The 23,499-nt window shown below is 58.4% G+C and overlaps 1 protein-coding gene across 4 annotated transcripts in view; it reads right to left on the bottom strand.

Moving 5' to 3' along the window:
* The window catches only part of CABIN1 (calcineurin binding protein 1), a 135,551-nt gene that overhangs the window by 34,504 nt on the left and 77,548 nt on the right, over positions 1-23,499 (bottom strand). For 3 of the 4 annotated variants that reach the window (XM_062182042.1, XM_062182039.1, XM_062182040.1), the window contains exons 27-29: positions 20,589-20,771; positions 14,836-15,173; positions 1,932-2,045 (exon numbers count right to left, since the gene is read on the bottom strand). In XM_062182042.1, the coding sequence (XP_062038026.1) occupies positions 1,932-2,045; positions 14,836-15,173; positions 20,589-20,771 (635 nt within the window). The remainder of the gene's footprint in view (positions 1-1,931; positions 2,046-14,835; positions 15,174-20,588; positions 20,772-23,499) is intronic. The other variant, XM_062182041.1, reaches the window with a different exon arrangement.

Genomic DNA, 23,499 nt, shown 5'->3' on the forward strand with positions numbered 1-23,499 from the left:
TAAGGCCTGAAAAAAAGGAGTCTCAGCTGGGAGTTCCAGCTGGGCCTCCGGAGGGTGGGGCCTACTAAAACGTCGCAGGAGCCGCAAACTCTGACCCAGGAATTCTGTTTCTAGGAGTTCATCCGTGAATGGACTCCCACAAATACGCAAGTGTAACTCACACAAAGGAGTCTGAGAAATCCCTCCCCCTGAGCAATGAGACCAAAGAATGGCAGGTCATCAAGAGGTGGCGTTCAGGCCCAGAGAGGGAGAAGACGGGCGACTTCAACGCGGAGAAAAAGGGTGGCTTTGACTGACCCCCAAAGCTGGCTGAAACCAGTCATGACAGCAGCTGGGACAACTGAAGGGGCACACATGTCCAAACACAAACCTTTGCCTCATTGTTGCTAAGCTCTCTGCCCCTGGAGGAGCTGAGGCCTTCTGACCACAACAGGAGATGTGTTTCCAAACTTCCCCTGTGCGAACTTGTGACCAGCCCGACGTGGGAGGACAAGCACTGCCCCCCTTGCATCCTCGCTTCCCCTAAGATAAGAGACACAGCCTCCCTCTGCTCAGAGAGCCACAGTCTTAAAAAGGATTCCCGGTGGTCTCGGTACTTGCTACAAATAAATGGCAGTGTGCGACAACCACCTCCGGGAGAGCTTCTGGTTTCCACTCCCCCAGAAGCATACAGACCACAACTTGGTTAGGGGACACAGGATATACACGTGGGAAGCACCGTTCACCAACACACATGCCCATCCAGAGGCCGTGTAGGTAAACCGGGACGGCATGTATTGGGACGCCCGTGCAGCTACTGATAAGAATGAGCTGGTTTCTGATGGACAGCTAAGTCAAACCAAACCAAACCAAGCCGAGGGGCAGAAGCGTGTACACTTTTGCTGGTTGTGCACATCCGTGCGTCCTGGCGATGCTCTCAGGATAAGGAACAGTGGCCGCCATGTGGCAGAAGCACACGCAGGAGGGAGGGTGCTTCCCTTTCATGGCAATCCCTTGGCACCATGTACTTGGATTTCGGCGATAGCTACTATTAGTCTACATGACGCCGACCTAGAGAGGGCGAGCAGACCTGGGCCTCCCAGGGTCTGGAGCCCCCACCAGGACCCAGACACTCCCACGGCCGGGTAAGCTCTTGGGGGGTTCCTGTCTCATTACATGCCCTGAGCACCAGCCTCTGTCTGCCCGAGCGATTCAAGATCTGTGCCCCTCAGCTCCTGTTTAGGCCAATCCTGCTCTTCAGTTTCCATATAAATAACGAGGAATGAGGGAAAAAGCTCGGAGGGGCCGTGCGAGTGGCCAGAGCCCCCAGCAGGGGTCGGGGTGTGCTGGGAGGAGTGGAGGACAGATGAGGGGTGAGGGCAGCGGGTTGTCTCCGGCAGGGCAGAGCAAAGGACGGACAGACACGGGGGTGGGCCTTAGGGATGGGAGGCAGGCAAGCCTGGCGCTGGGCTGTGCCCTGCCTGAGGGCGGGGTCTCCAGCCCACACGGAATGAGAGGGCTGGGAGGGAACTGAAAGTCCAGCCGTGGCCGAGTTTTCCAGTAGAGCTGGCCTCACTTACCACCTCTGTGGAGCCCCAGACCACACAGGGACAGGTAGCCCTGCTTCAGGGGAGGGGGGCTGCAGCCTCTCTCACCACAGCCTGTTGCGGCCCCAGGGAGATGCCCAGCTGGCCCGCACCCCTCTCCACGGACAGCAAGCCGGTGCCCAGAGCGGGCGGCCACTCGCCACAAGTAGCCTGGCAGTCCCAGCCCTGAGCTGGGGTCCGTCTGGCGCGCTCGTCCCGACTGCGCCACCCTGCCTGCCCTCTGAGACGGCGGCAAACCGAGGCCCTGAGAACGCCCACCCAGGGGGTCAAGCCTGCACTTTCTTGGTGAGACGCAGCGGCGGTGGCAACAAGCAGCCCCGGAAACCAACAAGGCAAAGTACTCACGTTGAAGAAATTGGTCTTGTTCCTCTCACAGAAGAGCCCCTGTGCCGGCATGTGCTGCAGCTGTTGCCACGGGATACTGCTGCCTAGCAACACGTCGCGGGCCCACTGGAGGTTCTGAGGAAGCAAGAAGTAGGTTGGAAGTGAGTGTGTGGGCTGCTCAGGGCGCCCACGGGGAAGGCGGGCGGGTGGTCCCCTCCCTCCTGGCGGCCCTGGCGAACCACGATGAGCAGCAGCTCTGCAGACTTCGATCCCGCAGCCCGGGAAGCGCCAGCTGCGGCTTTGATCAGCCGGCTGGGGGACGCGTTTCTGGAACTGATTTCTTGCCCACCACAGCTCACTTAGGGAGTGTGGCCTCAGACAGTGCACAGTGGGCCCAGACAGGGAGCCCCCCCACAGAGCTGCCACGTGGATGCAGTGCCCACCCTGTCAGGGGGACCCCCACTAGCCCAAGTGGCAGCGCTGACTTTGTCCTTACTTATGGTCCAGCTATCTTAGGTTCAGAGGCCCAGGCACTGGCCACAGTGCTCAGGACAGTGTTCTCTGATGGAACCTAGGCCCTGGAGGGGCTATGGGACAGGGGTCAAGGGTGTGCACACACCTGGCAACCCCAGCCTTTTCTAGGGCCTCTCATCGGCCCAGAGAGCAGTCTTTCCCTGTCCAATGCCTGGCTGGCACCCTCCCATCTGTCCTGGGTCTTCCCCATAGGGGAATGGTCAAGCCCCAGCTCTCAGGGCTGTGCTGTCCTGGGCAGGGGCAGGGCTCAGCAGGGGCCAGGGCTGGGTCTGGGAGCCCCACCCTTTCCACAGCACCTACTCTCCCCTCGGGCCCTTACTAGCCTCTCCCAGCCCTGGCTCAGGCTTTCAGTCCTTCACACATCAGCTGTTCTGAATTCTGCTCACTTCTCGCCTGCAAGCCTGTTCCACCTACTCCAGTTCTGCCCACTTAGGGCCAGGCGGAACTTACTGGATCATCCCCCCATCACCACGTTACTCGAGGTGCAAACCTCCGCTTCCGGCTCGCTGGTCTGCCTCTGCACCCATCTCCTGCGTGGGGACTGAGGACTGCTCCCCAGCACTGGAAAGGACCCTGCACACAGGAATGAGGGCCCCTTGGGGATGGGGACAGGTGAGGTCTCAAATACACACTTCCTGGATGACCCATCCATGGAAGCCCAAGGAAGAGAGCTACCTCGGTCAAACCTGGCACGGATTCCAAGGCTGCCAGGGTAGGGCTTGGCTCTGAAGGGCCAAAGGCTAAGGCCCTGTACAGCTGAGGCTTCTCCGGCCATGCGAGACTGCAGCCTGGCTCGGTCTAAATAGGCTCCACGTTCAGGTGGCGGCTACTGTGCCATGAGCAGCCCAGCACGGCAGGAGGCGGACAAGCAGTGTCTCCAAGGAGTGAGACCGGGCACTCTGCACGTCTGAGGCCTCAAGCCTAGCACGCAGGAAGCTCACCCTCTCCCCAGCAGCCGGAGAGCAGAGTGAACTGGAGCCCAGGAAGGGAAATTCCAGCAGGGGCCATGGGACGGGTGGGGGCTCCTGCTGAGGCTCAGCTGCTGTCAGGGAGCCGGGTCCTATCCCTTCCAGCACTCACAGGCCTCTCAAGGCTGCAGCACCCATGGGACACGGATGGGAATCCCTGCCCACTGTGAGGAGGCACACACAACAGAGGAGGGGGCCCCCTGACTAGTGAGAGAGTCCTCAGACCCCCAAGCCAGGCCCTCACGCAGGAGCACAGAGGCCGCTCTGCTCCATGCTCTCTTCCTTCAATGCCCCAGAAAGAATGCTCGGAGCTCGTTTCAATGCCCTTAGCGATGCCCACCAGGCCAGGTTCGGAGGGAACAAAATCCAGGACCAGCTCCAGGCAGCAGGGAAAGGCTCACACCTCAGACACACAGGAGCTGGTGCCCAAGGGAGGCTCACGGCCCGCCTCCCTGCCCAGCCCCCGCTTCTCGGTTTGAGGTCTCTCTGCAGGGGGATCCGGGGCTCGGTCCACACAGGTGTCCAGCACTGGTCTCATCAGGCATGGGTGATCCTCACAGAAGGGGACTTGAGTACCACAGGTGAGCCCACCTGAGCACGGAGGTGGAACACACAGGAGACCCGCCTCTGATTCAGTCGGAGATGGTCAGGGAGACTTTGGAGGAGGTGACACCGGGGCCGAGAGACTACCGAGGTTGCAGGCAGGCAGGCAGGCAGGGCAGTCAGAGCCCAGCAAGGAGATGGAGGGGATCAGACTGGCTACTTGTGAGATGGGGAGTGGGGGCTGTGGGGCCCATGTGCCTCCAGAATGGAGCACGCCACCCAGGGGTCTGAGTCTGTACACGCCCTCCCTGCCCTTCCCTCAGGCCCCCCCCAGCCTCGGCTGGGCAACCCTCAACTCCAGCCATGACCCCGAGTCCGGAACGCAAGCCTGGCCTGGGCAACCCGGGAGGCCTGAGAAGGATTACCCCAGAGCCGCTTCTGGGGCTCCTGGGGGATTGTGGGAAGTGTTCGAGAGATCCCTTTAAAGCAGCAGGCAGTCTGGGGCAGCGCAGAGGATAGGAGCCGTCGTTTCCCTAAGAAGCCCATGGAAAGAAAGCCCCAAGGAAGACTTCCTACCAGCAGGGGGCTGGGGCAGAAAGCAGTCCCGGGGCTGGGGTGGAGAGGGTGGGAGAGACTGTTTCCAGGCCGGCACCGCTTTGCAGTGGCCAGGGAATGGAAGCATACACTCCTCTCTGGCCTCGCCCATGACACCTGTGTGCAGCCAGCTCCACCCCCTGGATGGGGCAGGGAGGGGTCTCTGAGGTGCAGGTGTAGAGTGCAGGGGGCAGTGGCCTGCCAGGCCCGACTGGGATCATAAATTAGCCTCCCGCAGCCTTGGCTGCCGCCCACAGCGGAGACCGAATTTCTCCAGCCATCCCCAAGGCTCGCCGGTGAAAAGAACGGATCAATGACTAAGGCACAAAGCGTCCAGACGGCTCACAGGAGCCCTCAGCTGATTCACATCTGCGGCCCTGCACGGGAGCAGACAGGGCGGAGGAAACACAGCGGGGATGCGGGGGGAGAGGGGGGGAGGCTGGCAGGGCAGGAAGGTGGGCCTCAGTGAGAGGCAGGGCGCCTGACCCACAAGGTGCACCTGCAACACACAGCCTGCCCTGCCGCTGTGCATCGGACGGGGGTCAGACGAGGAGATAGCACTGCCCTCACTCAGCACCTATAACTGCTGGTGTACCCATGAGGTCCCAGGAGCCAGGAAGCAGGCCTCCTCTCCAGCCCACTGCAGGGTGGGCAAGTCACTGTTTGAATTGCTTGGGTATGTGCTGTGTGCCAGACACGGAGCTGGCCACTGGGGCAGCTACGGCCAGTCTTCTCAGGCCTCATGCAACCTGTCCCCATGCGGCTGGCCTGGAGCCTCTGTGAGCGGGAGGAACTGCGAGCCAGCTAATGACACGTCTTCCTGGGCTCTAAGGGTGCTGACAGGACAGAGGGGAAGGTTTCCGGAAGTTCAGGGGCATGCTGGTCTCCCTCTGTGCCCGCCCCTGCTCCCAGGAAAAGGCAGAAGGACCTTCTGACTCCTCCACTTGGAGACCTTTGGGCCACGCCTCCCTCAGAGTGCAGGCCAGCTGTGGGCTCAGTCCTCTGCCCCCAGACCAGCTCACCTCCCCCACCCCCACGGACAGCCCCCTGGCTGCTTCTGCTTCGATCCCTGTGAGTCTCTCTGCCGCCTCTACAAAAGGCCCCTGTAATCTGGGCCCCGCCGCCCCGTGGCCACCTCCAGCAGCCTCTTCACTGGCTCCCGGGGGCCTGCTGTCTGCCCTCACCTCTCTGGTCAGTCTCGTGAGCACAGGGACGTTGGCTGACCTGTTCATTGATGGCTCCTCAGGGCTGGAATCATTTGGAGTCCACAGAAGGGACATAAGAGACATCCAAAGGAAGAATGAAAAAGGGGGGGGGGGGAATATATCAAGTGGTGGATCAGGGCCAGGGGAGGGCTGCCCTTCGGTCACCTGGAAGAGCCTGGGCCCCCATGGACAGGTAAGAGCGAGCCCGTGAAGCAGGGCAACAGGGCACGAGGTGTGAGCAGGGTGGCAACATCTGCCTAAGGCCAGGACGCCCAGTGCTGCGCTTACCAGGGCTAGCTACGCCAAACAGTCCATGCCCCCAAGGTGTCTCCCAGCGCCATGCTCTGCCTACTCCACTCACCTGTCCTAACTTTCTCAATACAACACACAACAAGCTGTCACAGCTCCTAAGGACCCCAGGTTCCCTTCCTCTTCGCAAAGGAAGCAAAGGCAGGTGAGGTGGCTCATGTCCCTAACTGTTGCCTTCCCTTTTTTTTTTTTCTTTTTAATAAAGATTGTATTTATTTATTTGAGAGGCAAAGTTACAGAGAGAAGGAGAGACAGAGAGGCTTCCATCTGCTGGTTCACTCCCCAAATGGCCACCATGGCCGGGGCTGGGATGATCCAAAACCAGGAACTTCCTTTAGGTCTCCAATCCGGGTGCAGGGGCCCAGGCACTTGGGTCATCCTCCACTGCCTTCCCAGGCCATCAGCAGGGAGCTGGATCAGAACTGGAGCAGTTGGGACAGGAACCGCATCCATATGGGGAGCCGGCGCCGCAGGCAGAGGCTTAGCCTACTACACCACAGCTCCGGCCCGCTAACTGTTGCCTTCCAAGAGTTCTGCACATAGTGGGGGCCTGGCTGTGCCTGCTGATGGCTGGAGATGGGAAAATGGCTACTGCCCCCAGTGTCACCTGCAGCCCCAAGATGGTCAAGGCTGGTAGACCTGACACCGAGTACCATCAGCCACCACTGCACATGGGGACTGTGTTCCTGCCACAACACTCAGCATTTAACTACTTCCTTCCTCACAGACTCACAGGGTGACAGTGAGGCCCAGAGGATAGGCTCCAGGGCTCCTACATGGTGATCCTGCCTGGTGTGGCAGTACCAGCCTCTCCACAAGACCAGTGGGGCTGCTGGCCAGTGCTGCCCAGCGGGTGTGGTCCTAGCTGTGTGTCCTCTACTAGCCACGCCTAGGGAGGTATCCTGGGGTAGTGACAGTGCTGGGTGGGTTCCACAACAAATGGAGGAGCCAGGAGTGGGTGGAGGTTTAGCCAGGGAACATCCTCTGCAGGCGAAGGAGGACCCCACGCCCACGTCCCCCATGCTGAGAGGAAACAGCTGGGGGCCCTTGGAATTTCCATATTTGGAAAAAGCCAAACATAAAGAACTGAGATAAGCTATGGCCTCACAACCTGCTGTATGGTCATTGAGTCATGTGATCAGAGTTTATGAGCGCATGGGGATGAGAGGCAGAACCAAAGAAGTGTGTGTGTGCAGAGACCGGGCAGAGGGGAGGGCGTCCGGCACAGAGGTCAAGATGCTGCCTGGGATGTCTAGGGCCTGTATCTGAGAGCACGGCTTCGAGTCCCAGCCCTGCCGCTGACTCCAGCTCCCTGCTAATGCACGCCCTGGGAAGCGGTAGGTGTTGGCTCAGGTACCTGGGTCTCTGCTACGTAAGCAGGAGACCTGGGTTGAGTGTGGTTGGCACCTGGCTTCGGCCAGGCCCACTCCTGGCTGTTGTGGGTATCTGGGGAGGGAATCAGTGGATGAAAAATCTCAGTCTTTGGCTGCCTCAGTCTTTCTCTTTTTCTCTTTCTGCCTTTCAAATATAGACAGATTTTTAAAATAGGGAAAGAAGACTGAAAGGAAATCCACCTGCTGTTGCTACTGTTGCTGGGGGGGTGCCTGCAGACAGACTCATGTCAGCAGCTCCAGATGGGCTGGGTGGGGTTGTCCCCCAGTGGCACCCAGCAGTGTCTGGAGGCATTTGCGGTTGTCACAGTTGGGGTGCTGCTGCTGTGAGGTGGGCAGACAGCAGCGATGCTGCTGAACACCCTGCAGTGCACGGGACCTCTCACAAACAGGGTGTACATGTCGTAGCGCCTGGGCGAGAAGCCTGTTTCACGTGTGGTGCTCATCTGTGCTCCACAAGCCTAGGCACTCAGGCACTTCTATTATGAGGGGGGAAAAATGTGTGAAAAATTAAGTACAGTTGTGAATGAAATGGAGGGGCATGAACTCGACGTCCTCCTGACACAGTATCTGAGCATCAGAACAGAAGCAGGACGCACGATGGTGGACATGGGAGTGACCCTGGCTTCTCTCGTGCCTTCAGGCCCCACCCCAGTGCTGTGCTACCTGCAGACCCCGGAGCCAGGCAGCTCCTGATACTCCTGCTGTGGCCCCTCCTGCTTCTGCCATAGCGCTGGCTTTTCCTTCCTCAAGCCCCCTGGTGGGCTAGCTGATGGAGGCACTGGGGGGCCACTGCCCCTACTCACCCTCTGCACAGTGGGCCCCGTGTCATCCAGGACCACCTGGAGATGGCGCATCATTACGCAGAACGACGTCTTTCCCTGCCTAACCAGGCCTGGTCGGCCTCTCCCCACGCCTTCATCCTCTCCCCTCCTGCCCGTCTAGGCACACAGGCTTCTGATCCCAGTCCCGCCAGGCCCGTCCCTAGCTCTAGACATGTGAGTCGGCTATGCTGCCCGCCTGGTGGCCTGTCTCCCTGGGTCTCCTTAAGGCTAAGGGGCTCCATCATGTGGCTCAGGTCTTCCTGACATCTCTATCTAAAAACCGACACTCAGGCACTAGTGCAGGCTGGGGTTAGGAGCCGGGAGCCTCACTTGGGTCTCCCATGAGGGTGGCAGGAGCCCAAGCTCTCGGGCCATCCTCTGCTGCCCACCCAGGTGCAGCAGTAGGGAGCTGGACTGAGTCAGAGCAGCCGCCAGGACTCGGACCCACGCTGTGACAATGGACGCTGGCATGGCAGCCTGAGTCAAACAGTGGTAGTCTAAAGGACTGGTTCGCTCAGCGACCTGGAATCTGAGCGCTCACTAGGGCGCCAGGACTTCTGTTCCTGGAGCTGGGGACACTGCGTGAACAAGGCAGACAACAAAACAGAACAAAAACCTTGTCCTTAACCGGGAACAACTCAGATACCAAGCAACCGGGCACCGGATAAGCACCCAGTGCAGGACTCGGCGATAAAGAGGTGCAGAGCACGCATGGGTGCCACGACACGGACACTCTGTGACATCTCCATCAGCTCCCTGCTAATGCTCCTGGGAAAGTGGCAGAAGACGGCCTGAGTGCTTGAGCCCCTGCACCCACGTGGGAGACGCAGATGGAGTTTCCAGGCTCCTGGCTTTGGCCTGGCTCAGCCCTGGTCCAGTCGTTGCAGCTATTTGGGGCCGTGAACTTTGCTTTTCAGTTAAAATAAGTTTTAAAAGTAAGTAAACAGGCTGGCACCATGGCTCACTAGGCTAATCCTCCACCTGCGGTGCTGGCACTCCAGGTTCTAGTCCCGGTTGGGGCACCGGTTCTGTCCTGGTTGCTCCTCTGCCAGTCCAGCTCTCTGCTGTGGCCCAGGAGTGCAGTGGAGGATGGCCCAGGTCCTTGGGCCCTGCTCCTGCATGGGAGACCAGGAGGAAGCACCTGGCTCCTGGCTTCGGATCAGCCGCCGGCTGTAGTGGCCATTTGGGGGGTGAACCAATGGAAGGAAGACCTTTCTCTCTGTCTCTCTCTCTCACTGTCTAACTCTGCCTGTCAAAAAAAAAAAAAAAAAAGGTAAGTAAACAAAGTTGGGGGGCTGGTGCTGTGGCATAAAGGTTGGGCCTCCACCTGCGGTGCTGGCGTCCCATATGGGTGCTGGTTTGAGTCCCAGCTGCCTCACTTCTGAGGCAACTCCCTGCTGATGCACCTGGGAGGGCAGTGGAGGATGGCCCAAGTGCTTGGGCCCCTCACCCATGTGGGATACCCGGATGGAGCTCCCGGCTGCTAGCTTCAGCCTGGCCCAGTCCCAGCCATTGTGGTCATTTGAGTAGTGAACCAGGGGATGGAAGATCTCTCTCTCTCTGTGCCTTTCAAATAAATCTTTTAAAAATTAACTTAAAAATAAATAAATAATAAAGAGCACTCTGCCCCCTCCATCCCTTAGCCATTTAATTTCTCTCCCCAGATCCATCACCAGTGGCCAGTAGGTGTGCTCGTCCCCTCCAGCCTCCTGCCCACTATGTGCAATGTGGAAGGAGGAGGCATTTTTGTGCACATAGCTGTATCCCCAGTCCCTCAGAGGCTCCACCTGCGACAGCTGCTCAGGAGACAGCCACTGAGGGAAGACACACACAGAACTCACGCTGGAGGGTGTGCACCCAAATGCAGTTGCATCTACCGCGGTCAGGGTTGTTGGTCAGTGAGGGGTGGGTGGCCTGCTCTATTTTCCCAGCTGAAACACTATTATCTGTAGTGGATGCCGCAGGCACAGTGCTCAGACCCCTTTCCACTGCTGGAATCTGCATCCCTCTGTGGGTGAGAAGACCAGGAAAGCAGTGGCCCTTACAGGGGCAACTTGTCCCACTGCCAGTGGCCTCCAAGGCCCAGGAGAATCTTCAAAGCACATGGCAGATAGACTTTGAAATGCACAAGCAAGATTCTAAGCTGGGGCTGGCGTCATGGCGTGGTAGGTTAAGCCTCTGCCTGTGACACCAGCATCTGACATGGGTGCCGATTTGAGACCTGGCTGTTCCACTTCCAATTCAGCTCCCTGCTAATCTGCCTGAAAGAGCAGCAGAGGACGGCCCAAGTGCTTGGGCCCCTGCACCCACGTGGGAGACCCGAGCGGAGTTGCTGGCTCCTGGCACTGGTCTGGCCCAGCCCTGGCTGTTACGGCTGAGAATGAACTGGCAGATGAATCTCTCTCTCTCTCTACTCTGCCTTTCAAATAAATAAAAATTAAATTAAAAAAATAGATTCTAAGTTGAATGAAACATTGATTTCACATCCTGCAAGCTGCAAAGTGAAGCCTGACGAGAACTCTGCTGGCTCTCAGGGACCTGCAGCAGCCCCGGACGTCCATATGGGGACCCTGGGCTCAGCAACACTTTGCGGCAGGGGCCACTTTATGTCCACAGAAAGGGATCAGGGGCTGAAGGGAGATGGCCTTGCTCCGTGGCCGGTGTGCCTATGCGACGCCTGTCCCACCTCCTGGCATGGTCCTGGTTCAGCCGGTGTGGAACTTGCAACTCACTGCCTCTCCCCCTCTCATTCACTCTGCACAACAGCCCTCACCTCCACAGGTCCCCCACATGAGCCAGTGGCACTGGGAGGTGAAGTACCCACTCTGATGTGAGGGGCAGGGGCGAGCGTTCACAGCCGGCTGGCTGCTCCCTCTCAGGGTCACTCTGAAGTCGAAGGTTAGCAGCTTCTGCTGAGATTCCACTGCAGGGCCTTCTGGGCAGGAGTCGGCCCCATCCAACCCTGGAGCCTGGGCTCATTCCACACAAGTCCTGTCTTTTTAAGGCTGAATATTAATCCATACTGTTTTCATTACTGTAGATTATAGGATTTTTTTTTTTTTTTTTTTTTTTTTTTTTTTGAAACTGAGAAGGCTGAGTCCTCGAAGTTTTTCTTTCCCAAACTGTTAGGCTACAGGGTCCATCCCAGAGGCTGCTAGCCTGGGCCCCTGGCAGGAGCAGGAGAGGCTGGCTTCCCATGACAGGCAGGGGTGGCATGAGGACAGGGCAGTGTGGACATGCCTTGGCCTTCTTCTTGTGCCCCTGGGGGCAGGCCAGAGCCCCCTTGGTGAGGAGTGCCCCCATGCCATGTGCCCTCTCTCGTGGACTGCACAAGTATGGGCTGATGATCCTGGCGTGGAGTGTGGTCCCAGAGATTGCAAGTGAGGCGGGAGCTAGAATGAAGGCCCTGAGGCCACCAGCACCAGCGATCCTCCCTGTCCAAGGTGTGGAGAGCGTCTGGGAGCCCTGGCCCTGGGTGCAAGCCATCGGGAGCTGGCTTATGTGCAGCAAAGCCAGACTTGGGTGGGAGGCTGGCTCCAGACAGCCTTCAAAGGTCTCTCAGCAGGCCTGATGGAGGGTATGGAGACGTAGGAGACGCTGACACTGTGGCAACGGCCAGCCCAGAGGAAGGGAGGGCTGTGAGCTGCTGGCCCTGCCGAGCACCCGACCCCCACACCTTGGCACAACCATCCTGCATATCACTGTCATCCTGGCCAACGGAAGAGCCTGAGCTGCCAAGGGTGCCCGCCACCGGCATGTGAGCCCACGGGAGGCCGGCTCCACACCCACACGCTCTCCCCTGCTCGAAGAGCTCTCTGCCAACAGCAGAGTGAGCGGTGCCCTGTGTCCTGGCGGCAGCTGCTTTGCAAGGCCTGAACAAGCTCTGAAATGAGCAGTCTCACCCGCGGGTGTTGGTACAGGACCTGAGGGACTAGGAGCCAACCGTACGGCCCTGCGCAGGCTCTGCCCTCGGGACCTCCTCTGAAAACACACACATCAGACACTCCAGTCAGCCCCTGAGCCACAAGGCAGCACTAGGAAAACGCCGCTGCCAAACCCAGGGGCGAGATGCCCATGACAAGATGTGCTGCTGTGAGACACACACAGGGGAAGTACCCGTTACCAGACAGCTGTGTTTGGAAAGTGGTCACTGCTTGCCAGTTACTGGGTCTGTATGAGTCACTGCCAGTGAGAGCCGTGTTCCGCAGATCTGCAGACAAGCTGCTGCCATCCTAGGCTGGGACGGAGCCCTGCCCAGCCTCCAGGTCTCTGGACAAGGCATGCAAAAGATCTGGTGGGAGCTAGCCCAAGGGTGCAGGCAGGCAGGGCCTAGGTGAGCTCAGTGGCCTGGAGACCACCTAAGGCACAAACGGCCCTGCACAGAACTGTGGATGGGCCATGTGGTCATGGGCAGGGAGCACATTCTCTTGGGGTCAAGACCAGCACTCTGATTCTGAAAATCAAGGACTCTAACCCGGGAACACGGCTAACAGCAGGACCAGCAGAAACTGGGTCTAACAACACCGTCAGTGGTGCAGATAACCCCAGGGGGCCTCCATCCTCACTGGGGGCACCCCACAGACAGCACAGAGTGGCCAGGAGGACCCGGAAGACACCATGGAAAGATCAAAATGGCAAACCACGAGTGTGGACACCCTCAGCGGTGTGTGTGAGGTCCTGGGTGAGGCTGCCCAGCCCCACGTGACCCTGAGCACACCCTCCCCACCTGCAGGGCCACAGTGCATGGCCACAAGAGCTGGAAGAAACACCAGACACGGGATGGCTTTGCCTTAGCGTGGCACCACTGTAGTGATCTCCCTTGCGATTTTCCCGGAGTTTTGACATTAATACTACTTTGTTCTCTTAAAGACGCAAGTAAAGGATGGAGGGGCAGGCTGTCATGACAGCAGCCTGTGCCTCACCACCCTTGTCCTGCCATCCCTAGTAACACCATGCACCCCATCTCAGCACCTGCTCTGAGAAGCACCCCACAACAGATGGCAGGGAGGCACTAAGCGCAGCACTGAAGCCTGGTGTCCTGGGTTAGAGGGGCCGACAGCTGCCTGGGCTGCCTGGCTGCTAGGGGTGCTGTCAGAACAGCGGAACACCTAAGGAAGAGGGCACCTGGGGGTGGCGCCTAGAGTTCCTTCCACTGAGACACGTGAGGGAAGGGGACGTTCCCAAAGCAGAGGCAGTGCCGCGGAGGTGGGGAGACCCCGGCCGGCAGACCACTTCAGCAGCGAGGCTGTGGCTGGCTGGGGTTTGTTAAGACCCAGTCTGCCTGGGTGCAGGAGGCCAGGGGCTCAGAGGGAAGGCCCCTGCCACATGCAGGCTGGGCAGTGAGAGGACCAGGCTCCAGCGTGGCGCCCGCACAAGTGGCAAGCAGCAGGCAGCTGGGGAAGCCAGGGCCTGCCCTCTCTGTCCTCTGCCGCACAAACCTCGCCTCAAAGCTGGGATCAGGCCCCGGATGAGATGTCCTTCCCTGCCAGCCTGCTGACGCCAGCTCCACCTGTTGTGCTCTGGGGACTGTGCCATGCCGAACAAGCATGTCCGTCACTACGGGCACACAGCATGTACCTTCCTGGGCCACTGTGCAGACTCCAGACGGAATTCTGTGAACTAAGTTCCTGCACATACCCAGCACCAAGCCAGGGTCCATGTCTTACAAACTGCCCTTCCCGGTTCTTCAAACATGCACAGGGAAGGTTGGCGGGGGGTGGCGGCCAGCAGGCTTCTGTGAGGCCTGATAGCTGGGAGAGCCAGGCCGAGGTGGGTGTCACAGCCACCCTCACTCACCACATCCACACTGATGTACAGACAGGTCCAGGATGGCCACTTCCCTGGGCTGCTGGCCTTGTCTGCTGTTGTCCCCCACTCATGCTTTGGGGTGCAGCAGCACCCCCAGCCCTCCCTCCACACAGCCCAGTGTTTTTATTTTTATGGTAGGATTGTGTATTTGTAACAATTGGCCTCCCCCTTAGAATGCAGCGCCCCTAGCCTGGAGGTGCTGGGAAACATGAGCCAGCCCCAGGACCTGTCCCTGCCCGGACCTCACTCCCTGCACAAATGCGGAACGCCCGCAGAGGTCTGGCTGGGAAGCCTCTGGGCAGCTGCTGCCTTCCCAAAAGAGCTGAGGGAGGCTGTCAGCACCCCCGCCTGGAGCCACAGCAGCTGCACCCAGGAGGCAGGCCCAGGGGCAGGGTGACAGTGACATGCCTGCTAGGGTCACCCAGAGGAGGCCTGTGGCGGGCCTGAGTGGACCGATGAGTGGTCGGGCAAGGGAGCCCAAACGTGGGCTAAGAGCTGCCGCGTGGCTGTTCCACCCCCAGGCCGTCCCCCAGCCTGTGTGGCTCCCAGCTCCTCCCTCCAGTCCTGGTTGCCACCGCCCCGGCCCACTCCGTGGACCGACCCCACCTCCCCAGCACTCCTCTCCCGTCCCTACTGTGCGCTGCCCCCTAGACCTGTCTGTGCCACAACGCTCCCGTGTGGCTCGGCCCTGCCCGCCCTGGGAAGAGGTCCGAGGCTCCTTCCTCCCTTTGTGGGCGACAGCCACTCACCCGGTGGGTCTTGCTGTGGGTGTAGAGGAAGGCCAGCCGGTAGAGGCTCTTGTAGTGCTGGGGGAAGCGGCTCAGGCACAGGCGGAAGGAGGCGATGCACTGCTCCGTGAGGAACTGGCGCTGCTCCTCGGCACCGGCTGGCAGCCCCTGCGGGAAGGCCACTGGCTCTCCGGGAGGGTCTCCTCTCTTCTTCCCGTCCCATGGGGCGGGCACAGACACCGGGGGCTTCACGGATACGCCAGCAGAGGCTGGGGGCTCTCCAGCAGCTTTCTGGCTGCCTTGCTCTGCAGCCCGGAAGCCTTCTGTGCTCTCCAAGGACTCCTCGGTTTTCCCTACAGCTGAGAGCAAAGGAAACAAGGTTACCCCAGGCTGAGGCCTCAGTGCCTTTGCTGAATGGGCACTGGACCCAGCACCGGGAAGCCTGAGGCCCAGGGCTTGCTCTGCCACTGACTGAGGTCACCGTGGCCACACGGCCTGGCACGCAGCAGAGGGCCCAGAGGTTAGAGAATGGGGCTTACAACCTGGGCGCTGGGTCCCGGCCCTAGCAGGGGGACATAGCACAGGCTGTGCTGCCTCTGGGGCTGGTGCAAATGCATGCAGAAGCAGCTCCCAGAGGGCAGGTGTTGTCACCACAGCTGACTAAAACTGCCAAGAAAGGGCTCACAAAGTACACCTGCTGGGTGCGAGCCAGGCACTCAACATGAGCCCGGGACCTGAACACCCAGCCTGATCCACCGGGCTGCCTGGGGCCTGGCAGCGGACAGTGGCAGCAGGCTGAATGACCCTGAGTCGGTCCTGAGGCTGTGCAGGCTCCTTGGCCGCAGGAGGAGGAGCTGTGTGACTCGGGGGTGGGGTGGGGGACAGGCGAGGGCGAGGGCAAGAGCAAGGATGGGGTAGCCTCTGCCCACAGCTCCTTAGGGACTCAGGAACTAGAGGCGGCAAGAGAAATGGCGGCACCACCCATCTGGGAGGTGATCTGCTGGGGCAGGGCTGGGTGGGCAAGGACTGAGGTCCCCACGTTCCCGTTGTGCCAAGTCCAAGCATAAGCAGGTGGATGACAGTGCGTGATACGCCGGCCTGCCACCCCTCTGCTTGCTGGGGAAGTCATCTGAACAAGCCCTTCCTGTCTCCCCTCAGCCACCGGTCAATGGCCAGGCCCTGCCTCCCAGACGCCCTGCCACCAGGCACAGGGAGTACGCCCCTCGGTGTCTACCTTCTCACGGACACACCGCCCTCCCAGCTTGCCTGCCTCGCCCGCTGGCTCTCATCTCTTAGGGTTCTACTCGGTGTCACTTTCCCTTTTGGGCCTCCTCGTTCTAGGGTAGCGTTTGCAGAGAAAGGGCACGGAAAGTGTCTCTGCTCCCACGCAGCCCAGAGCTCAGCAGGGGACCTGCCCCTTCTGTCACCTTCAGAAGGGACTGAGTGGCAGGAGGGCCTGGCTGGTCCCCATACGCCACTGACCCCTCACAGAGGCTCAGGAGGCTGCATAGGGTCCCGTAGCCAGTGTCTTACAGGGCATACCAGCACCTTATTAAAAAAACATGCAGCTTTCCAGGATGCTCCCGGGTTGGCTCGACACAACAGTGAGCAATAGGCAATGGCCCCAAGCCCTAGGCCTGGGGAACAGGGAAACAGGGAGACAACACAGGCCCTCCACCCCGAGGACTCAAATAAGGTATTAAGTGCTCAGACACAGAGAGACACACAGATACATGGGAGGGGTATTGTGGCACAGCAGCTTAAGCTGTTGCCTGCAATGCCGGCATCCCACATGAGTGCCGGCTTGAGTTCCAGCTGCTCCACTTCCTTTCCAGCTCTGTGCCACTGTGTCTGGTAAGACAGTGGAAGATGGCCCAAGTATTTGTACCCCTGCTACCCTTGTGAGAGACCTGGATGGAATTCCAGGCTCCTGGTTTCAGACTGGCCCAGCCCCGAACATTGTGGTCATTTGGGGAGTGAACCAGCAGAGGAAAGATCTCTCTCTCTCTCTGCCTTTCTCTCTGTAATTCTGCTTTCAAATAAATAAATAAATCTTTTAAAAAAAGGTACACAAGAACACAATTTTTATAAAGAAGGCAGAGGCTCAAAATATGTATCGAGACACAAAAAGGGTAGTCCCAGAATTTAAAAATCTAGTCAAAAACTGAAGAACGGGGCCGGCACTGTGGCGCAGTTAGGTTAATCCTCTGCCTGCAGCGCTGGCATCCCATATGGGCACCGGTTCGAGTCCCAGCTGCTCCTCTTCTGGTCCAACTCTCTGCCATGGCCTGGGAAAGCAGCAGAAGATGGCCCAAGTGCTTAGGCTCCTGTACCCATGAGGGAGACAGGGAAGAAGCTCCTGGCTCCTGGCTTCAGATCAGCACAGCTCCAGCCAGTGCAGCCATTTGGGGAGTGAACCAGCGGATGGAAGACTTTTCTCTCTGTCTCTACCTTTCACTGTCTAAAACTCTACCTGTCAAATAAATAAAAACCTTTAAAAAAAAAAAAAAAAAAAACCAACAAGCCTCAGGGGACTCTGTGACCGGAGGGGCCCAGAAGAGATGGGGCAGGCTTACCCACCGTGCCACTCCCCTGGGAATGAGCCTCAAGGGCACCAGAATCCCCCCCACCCCACCCCCTTTCAGAAGGAAGAGGGTGAGAAATGCTTTTCCCGGCACTTCCCAGCCAGGGTGTCCAGTTCCACCCTAGCTGTGGACAGATGCGGGGACTTCCCTGTACCGACAAGCAAGTCAAGTGCATGCTCTGGCTGCTGTGGCCCAGGCTGTGCCGGCTAGGGGGACTGGTGTGCAGTGCCCACAGGGCGCGTACCAAGGCCAGCAGAACACAGGAGCCATCTGAGAGGTCCTAGGAAGCACGGAGGCCCACCACAGTGGAGAGGCCGCATCCAGCCCAGGTCCTGGTCCAAGCATACATGGGGCACAGGTGCGCCTCAAGCCATGCCTCTGGCTGAGGTGTACAACGGCCTAGTAAAATTACAGGCCTCCTTGTGGAAGAGTCTGAACCCCAGGTGGCTACATGTCTTGGTACACACAAGTTAAGTAAAAACCTGCCGTGCCAGAAAGACATCAAGTCTCCCTCTCCCAACTGATGAGGCCCAGTATCCTAACTCCACTGGCCTGGCATGAGAACCCAACAGCAGGCAGCTGGGCTCCTTGGGCAGGATGGCCCACTGCCTCTCGGGCGGCCTCTTCCATACCAACCAAGCACCCTGTGCCTTGCCCTGCACAGGCACACAGGGATGGTCCCTAGGCCTCCACCTGACCAGGAAGAGGGCAGGCCTAGTGTCCACAGCATGGACTGCACAGGTTGGTAACAACGAGTCTGCTTTGGGTTCTACCCTTCTGCTCTCTGAATGATGGGCTGGGGGGAAGGAAAATCCAACAACTAATAGGGTAGGTCTGTGTTAAGCAGTGAAAAGTGCAACTTCTTTGTCTATTTAAAAAATCTTTCCTGACCTCTCTCTGTGTCTCTACCCCTCTCCATTAACTCTTTCAAATAAATAAAATAAATCTTAAAAAAAAGATCATTCCTGTCGTAACCATCACATTTTAGACATGCTTTAAAGCCTGTCCCCTGCAAAGCTGGGCTGCAGCCAGTGGCCACCGTCCCTCTGGGAAGCCTCTGTGCTTAAGGTACCACGGACGCCATGACACAGACCAGGTGGAGAGAGCAGCTCTGGAGATCTGATGGAAGGAGGCCAGTCCTCAGCAAGCTGCCAGCTCACACCTGCTGGACACAGTGGGAGGAGGCACATGTCCTGCACCAGGAGAGCGTGGCTGGCAGATCTGTGCATCTCCCCTCAGCACCAGCACCTGGCACAGACCTGGACAGGCTACACCCACAGCAGACACAAAATGTACAAGGCAGGGCCTGTCCGCTACGACACAACACTGAAGGAAACAACCGTGGTGACAGGGCTACCCACCAGGGTACCTTGGAGGACAAGGGGTGTAGAGTACGCTTAGAGCACACACTCAATGCCGGCCTGGGCTCTGCAGCCCTGCCTTCCTGCTTGGAGACCGTGATGTCCACTGGGAACCAGGGGAGGGTGTGAGGGAGACCACCGCTGATCGAGGTCAGGCCTGGAGGAGCTCTGTCCTGGCACCGTCTGTTGGGTCGGGCTCAGAATGCATTCCCTGCTGCGCCTGCTCTCCCAGCTACTGTGCAGGGGACCTTCATTTCTCTCCAGTTTGTTTTACCAGTGGTTAGCCCCACACATGGTCTACTTTGACCATCAGCTCTGAATGGAAAGGGGAAGGGGCTGCACAGGCTGGGCTGGACCAAAGCCAATCTGCCCTCAGCCCAGCATGCCCTCTGCCCAAGTCCTCGCCCACACGGGGGAGGGTGGGGGCAAGGCCATGATGACACACAGCACCTGCGGCGGTTCACTGCTTGGGGGAACACAGACCACAGATGACAGGCCTCGCTCGTCCAGTGGTAGAAACACCATCATTCCTAACTCTGGAAGTGCTGTGTCAGTGTTGATAGTGTTCAGGTCCTTTATCCTTCACAGTCCCAACTTCCTACCGAGTGTTTATGTCGGTTACACAACGTCTACACTGGCTGTGATCACATGACTGGCTGGTGAGAAACTAAGGCAGTGACCCACCTTTCAATGGGCAACAGGCGCAGTAAGTCCACCTGGTAAGTCCCCCGTTCTGTGCCTTTCTACCTGACCCTACGGGGAACCATCTCTGAACTGGAGAGGCTGTGGCCTCACCACAATCTAAGGCTGGCCAGGGGAGGCTGGCAGGGGCCAGCGAGTTGGCAGAGGCCTACCGCCTCCCTACAGGGAGCTCTCAGGCATGTGCAGGACTTCCTAGAGCTAGGTTGAGGTCCCAGAGTACGCAGGTTATCACGAGTTCCACTTCTGTCCACCCAGCCCACTGGGAAAGGCAGCCTGGGGAAGTGGCTAAGGTGCAGACAGACCTTGGGCAAATTCCTGACCCTCTCTGAATCTCAGGTTCTTCGCCTGTAAAATGGGACTAGTGAGAGTGCCTTCCTGCCACGGTGGTTGGGAGGACTAAAGGAGCTCTAGCAGGGCCTGGCACAGGCCAGCCATGCGTGGGCTTGGGTTGTTGCTGTTGTTACTGGCTGGTGAGCACCTGTACGCCCGGGAAAGCATTCCAAACCCACGGCGATCAGCCACCCTGAGAACAGCAGTGTGGAGGCCCCAGCCTGCCTTTGGGCTCCCAGCAAGCCCGGAGGTGGTGCTCTGCCCACTGATCTCCACAGGGGAACTAGGATCCCAGAGGAGCTGGGTGGACCCAGGGCTCAGATCAGGGCCCTCTGCCCATAAAGGGGAGATTTTTCCTAAAGGCCTGATATGATTCAGACTGAAAAAGAAAACACATTTATGACATCTGGGTCCAAAGACTTTTTTTAATAACTTCTTACCAAGAAAAAAAAAAAGGGCAAGACTGTCGTCATGGACATGGCTTCCCAGGCTGGGCTGCAGGGGTCATGACAACAACACCAAGTGCCACTGGGCACACGAGGTGCACCAGGCTCCGGGTGAGCACCCCGGGCTGTCTCATTTAGTCCTCACAACTCGGGATGGGCACTGGGATCACGCCCATCGTATAGGGAGAACAAGGGAGGGTCAGAGAGGGGAGTAACTTGCCCCACCGCGGTCTCGGGCAGCAGGTGGAGGCACGAGCTGAGAAGCCACTCGGAGCCCACAGTCTTCAGCTCTGCCGGGGCTGCCTCGGGGCAGCACAGCAGCTCTGAGGCGCCGAGTCAGGGCTCCATACCTCTTTCCTCCGCGGCCCCCTGAAGGTCTTTACCGGTCGGCACTGGCTGGGCACTGACAGCGGGCAGCTTCTTCTCTGTGTAGGGCTTCCGTGGGCCCTCCTGGGAGCTGGCAGGCTCAGTAAAGAAGTCCTGGGTAGAGCTGGAGTCCGAGAGTGCCACTGCTGTGCTGTCCTGGCTGCGGTCTAAGAAGGGGGAGAAGGAAGGAGAGAGGGTGGGGTGTGAACCTACACCACCTCCACTGCGGGTGGGCCTCCCCAGGGCATGTGTCCTGTCCTTGGCCTAGGAACTGCCCTGATCGGGGACGGCCTGAACACAGCCCATATGACGCTGCTGAGCCAAGCTACCCTGTCTCGAGGTCCCGCACCACTCGCCAAAGACACAGATTTCCACCATTGGCCCTGGGGTTTCCCAACGTCTCATCATACACCAGGGTTTGGGGATGGTGACCTTGAGGAAGCCCATTTCCTGTTCTGGCAAAGTGGAGCAGTTGACTCTCAGGGCAAATAAAAGAAGAGCCTTGATCTGAGCATCTGCTGACTCAAGTGGCCCAAACATTCCCACTACGGTGACGCGCTGCCACTGACCATGGAGTTGGGAAGAGGCTCAGCAGCCTTCCTGCCATAGAGACACAGCAGACAAAGCAACCATGTGGGCGGGAAGGAGTGCAGTGAGCGTTCGCAGCCTGCTGGCAAAGGCCAGGTATGGACTAGAACAAGGGTCTCTAGCCCCAGAGTCACCCACAAAGGAGAGGCTGTTCTCCTCTGACCTCCACAGGTGTTCAAGAGAAACCCCAGGGCTGGGGCGAGGCAGGGCGAGGAGAGAGCTGAGATAACCTTCCTGGGAATGCTGGCCTGGAGGGCAGGAGTGGCTGGCTGTGGCTCTCCTCTAGAAACAAAGAGCCTTGTTGCCTCCAGGGTATGGGACCCACTGCAGCAGGCAGAGAGAAGCACAAATCTTGTACCCTGTCCTCCCTGAGTCTGAGGCTGGATTAAGAGCCACCAAGGTGAGCAGTAAAGCAAGGTGGACTGCAGGGCAGGGCAGAGCAGGGCGAGGGCCTGGAGAGACTCCCTGCACACAAAGCTGGAAGGTGGCACTGGGACCTGGGGATAAACCTTGTGCCAAACCAGAGGCCTGCTCCAAGTGCAAGGCGACAGGAATGAGAAGCTGGGGGTACACCGAAGGGTACACACGGCAATGACAAAACCCAAGCCGGCTCAGCTTCCCGAGAGCAGAACTTAACTTCCCTGACCAAGGGCCTAGAAACAGAGGAGGGAAACCCATTCCAAGAATAAATATTATTCTTTATATAATATCTGAGATCCAACAAAGAAAAGGTAGGATACTTATAAAAGAAAGCGAAAGATGAAAAGGGGGAGGGTTGGGTGTTGTGGCACGGTGGGTTAAGCTGCCACTTGTTGTTAGGTTTGGAACAGCTTGGGGTTCTGGCCTTTGGACCCCCAAAAAAGGCAGAGACCGACCTCAACAGGGACAGGCTGCTTAGTGAAGCAAAGAGGTGGTGGCAGTTTCTGAACAGACTGCACACAGTGCAAGCTCAGCGCTGAGTTTTCCTCTGGTTAGGGAGGGTATGGGGTCGGGGGAGGAGGCAGAAGGCAGGTGGTGGGACAGTAGAGGGCTCTTTGAAGCCTCTGGGAACTTCCACCCTATCTGTTTCACAAGCTGCCCTGTGCAGCTCATTTGTTTTGCCAGTTGCTTTGCAGGAGTCTGGAAGGGTCTGGATCAGCAGAGGAGGAAATGGGGCGGGGGTGGGGGGAAAGAGAGGGACAGGGTTAGGGAAGGGGCAACATGCCCTTTACTTGGGATGCCCCCACGTTCCAAATTGGAGTGCCTGGCTCGTACTCGGGCCATCATCTGCTGCCTCACCAGGTGCATTAGCAGGAAGCTGGATCAGAAGCAGAGGCAAGACTCGATCCTAGACACTCGGACATGGAACACAGGTGTCCCAAGTGGTAGCTTAATCTACTCCACCATGATGCCTGCCGCAAGGAGGTATTTTGTTTATCCTAAGGGAGTAACTATATTTTAGAAAAGAGACATTACAACAAATTGATAACAGAGCTTATGAAGTTGCTTCTCCAAAGCTGGAAGCTGGGACCCTGTACGTTGCTCTGTTACTCCCTGGCTCCCAGAGCCTGTGCAAACGCCATGAATCTTCACACTGCAGGTTCCTCACATGTAAAGCTGCACTGACTCCACTTCACGGAGTCGTGACGAGGGTTAAAAAGGCTGGGGGCCGGTGCCGTGGCTCACTTGGTTAATCCTCCGCCTGCGGCGCTGGCATCCCATATGGGCGCTGGGTTCTAGTCCCGGTTGCCCCTCTTCCAGGCCAGCTCTCTGCTGTGGCCCAGGAGGGCAGTGGAGGATGGCCCAAGTGCTTGGGCCCTGCACCCCATGGGAGACCAGGAGGAAGCACCTGGCTCCTGGCTTCGGATCAGTGCAGTGCCCCAGCCGTAGCGGCCATTTGGGGGGGTGAACCAACAGAAGGAAGCCCTTTCTCTCTCTCTCCCTCTCACTGTCTAACTCTGCCTGTCAAGTTAAAAAAAATAAAAATAAAAAAAGGCTAACACGTAGAGAGCTTCAATCAGCGCTTGACACACAGTAAATGAGCACAAAATGCGGGCTCAATTGTCAGCACTACTGTTTTTGGGAGTGTGTGTGTGTTCCATCACTAGTCTCAGATTTGCCGTTATGGATTTAGTGCTGCTTGGCCAGAGGGTCTTGCAGAAGTCATACTGCAGCCAGTGTCCAAGCAGCACCAATATGATGGATGGGAATCACCTCTCAGGCCCATCGTGGGCGGGTTGCAGAGAGCAGTGCCGAGAATGAGGCCCATGACCCAGAGGCTGCCACGCTACTCCAGCATCTTTGACACCAGGAGCTGCCAATGGAGAC

This window comes from Lepus europaeus, chromosome 23 (genome assembly GCF_033115175.1).
Source record: "Lepus europaeus isolate LE1 chromosome 23, mLepTim1.pri, whole genome shotgun sequence".
Taxonomy (NCBI): Eukaryota; Metazoa; Chordata; class Mammalia; order Lagomorpha; family Leporidae; genus Lepus; species Lepus europaeus.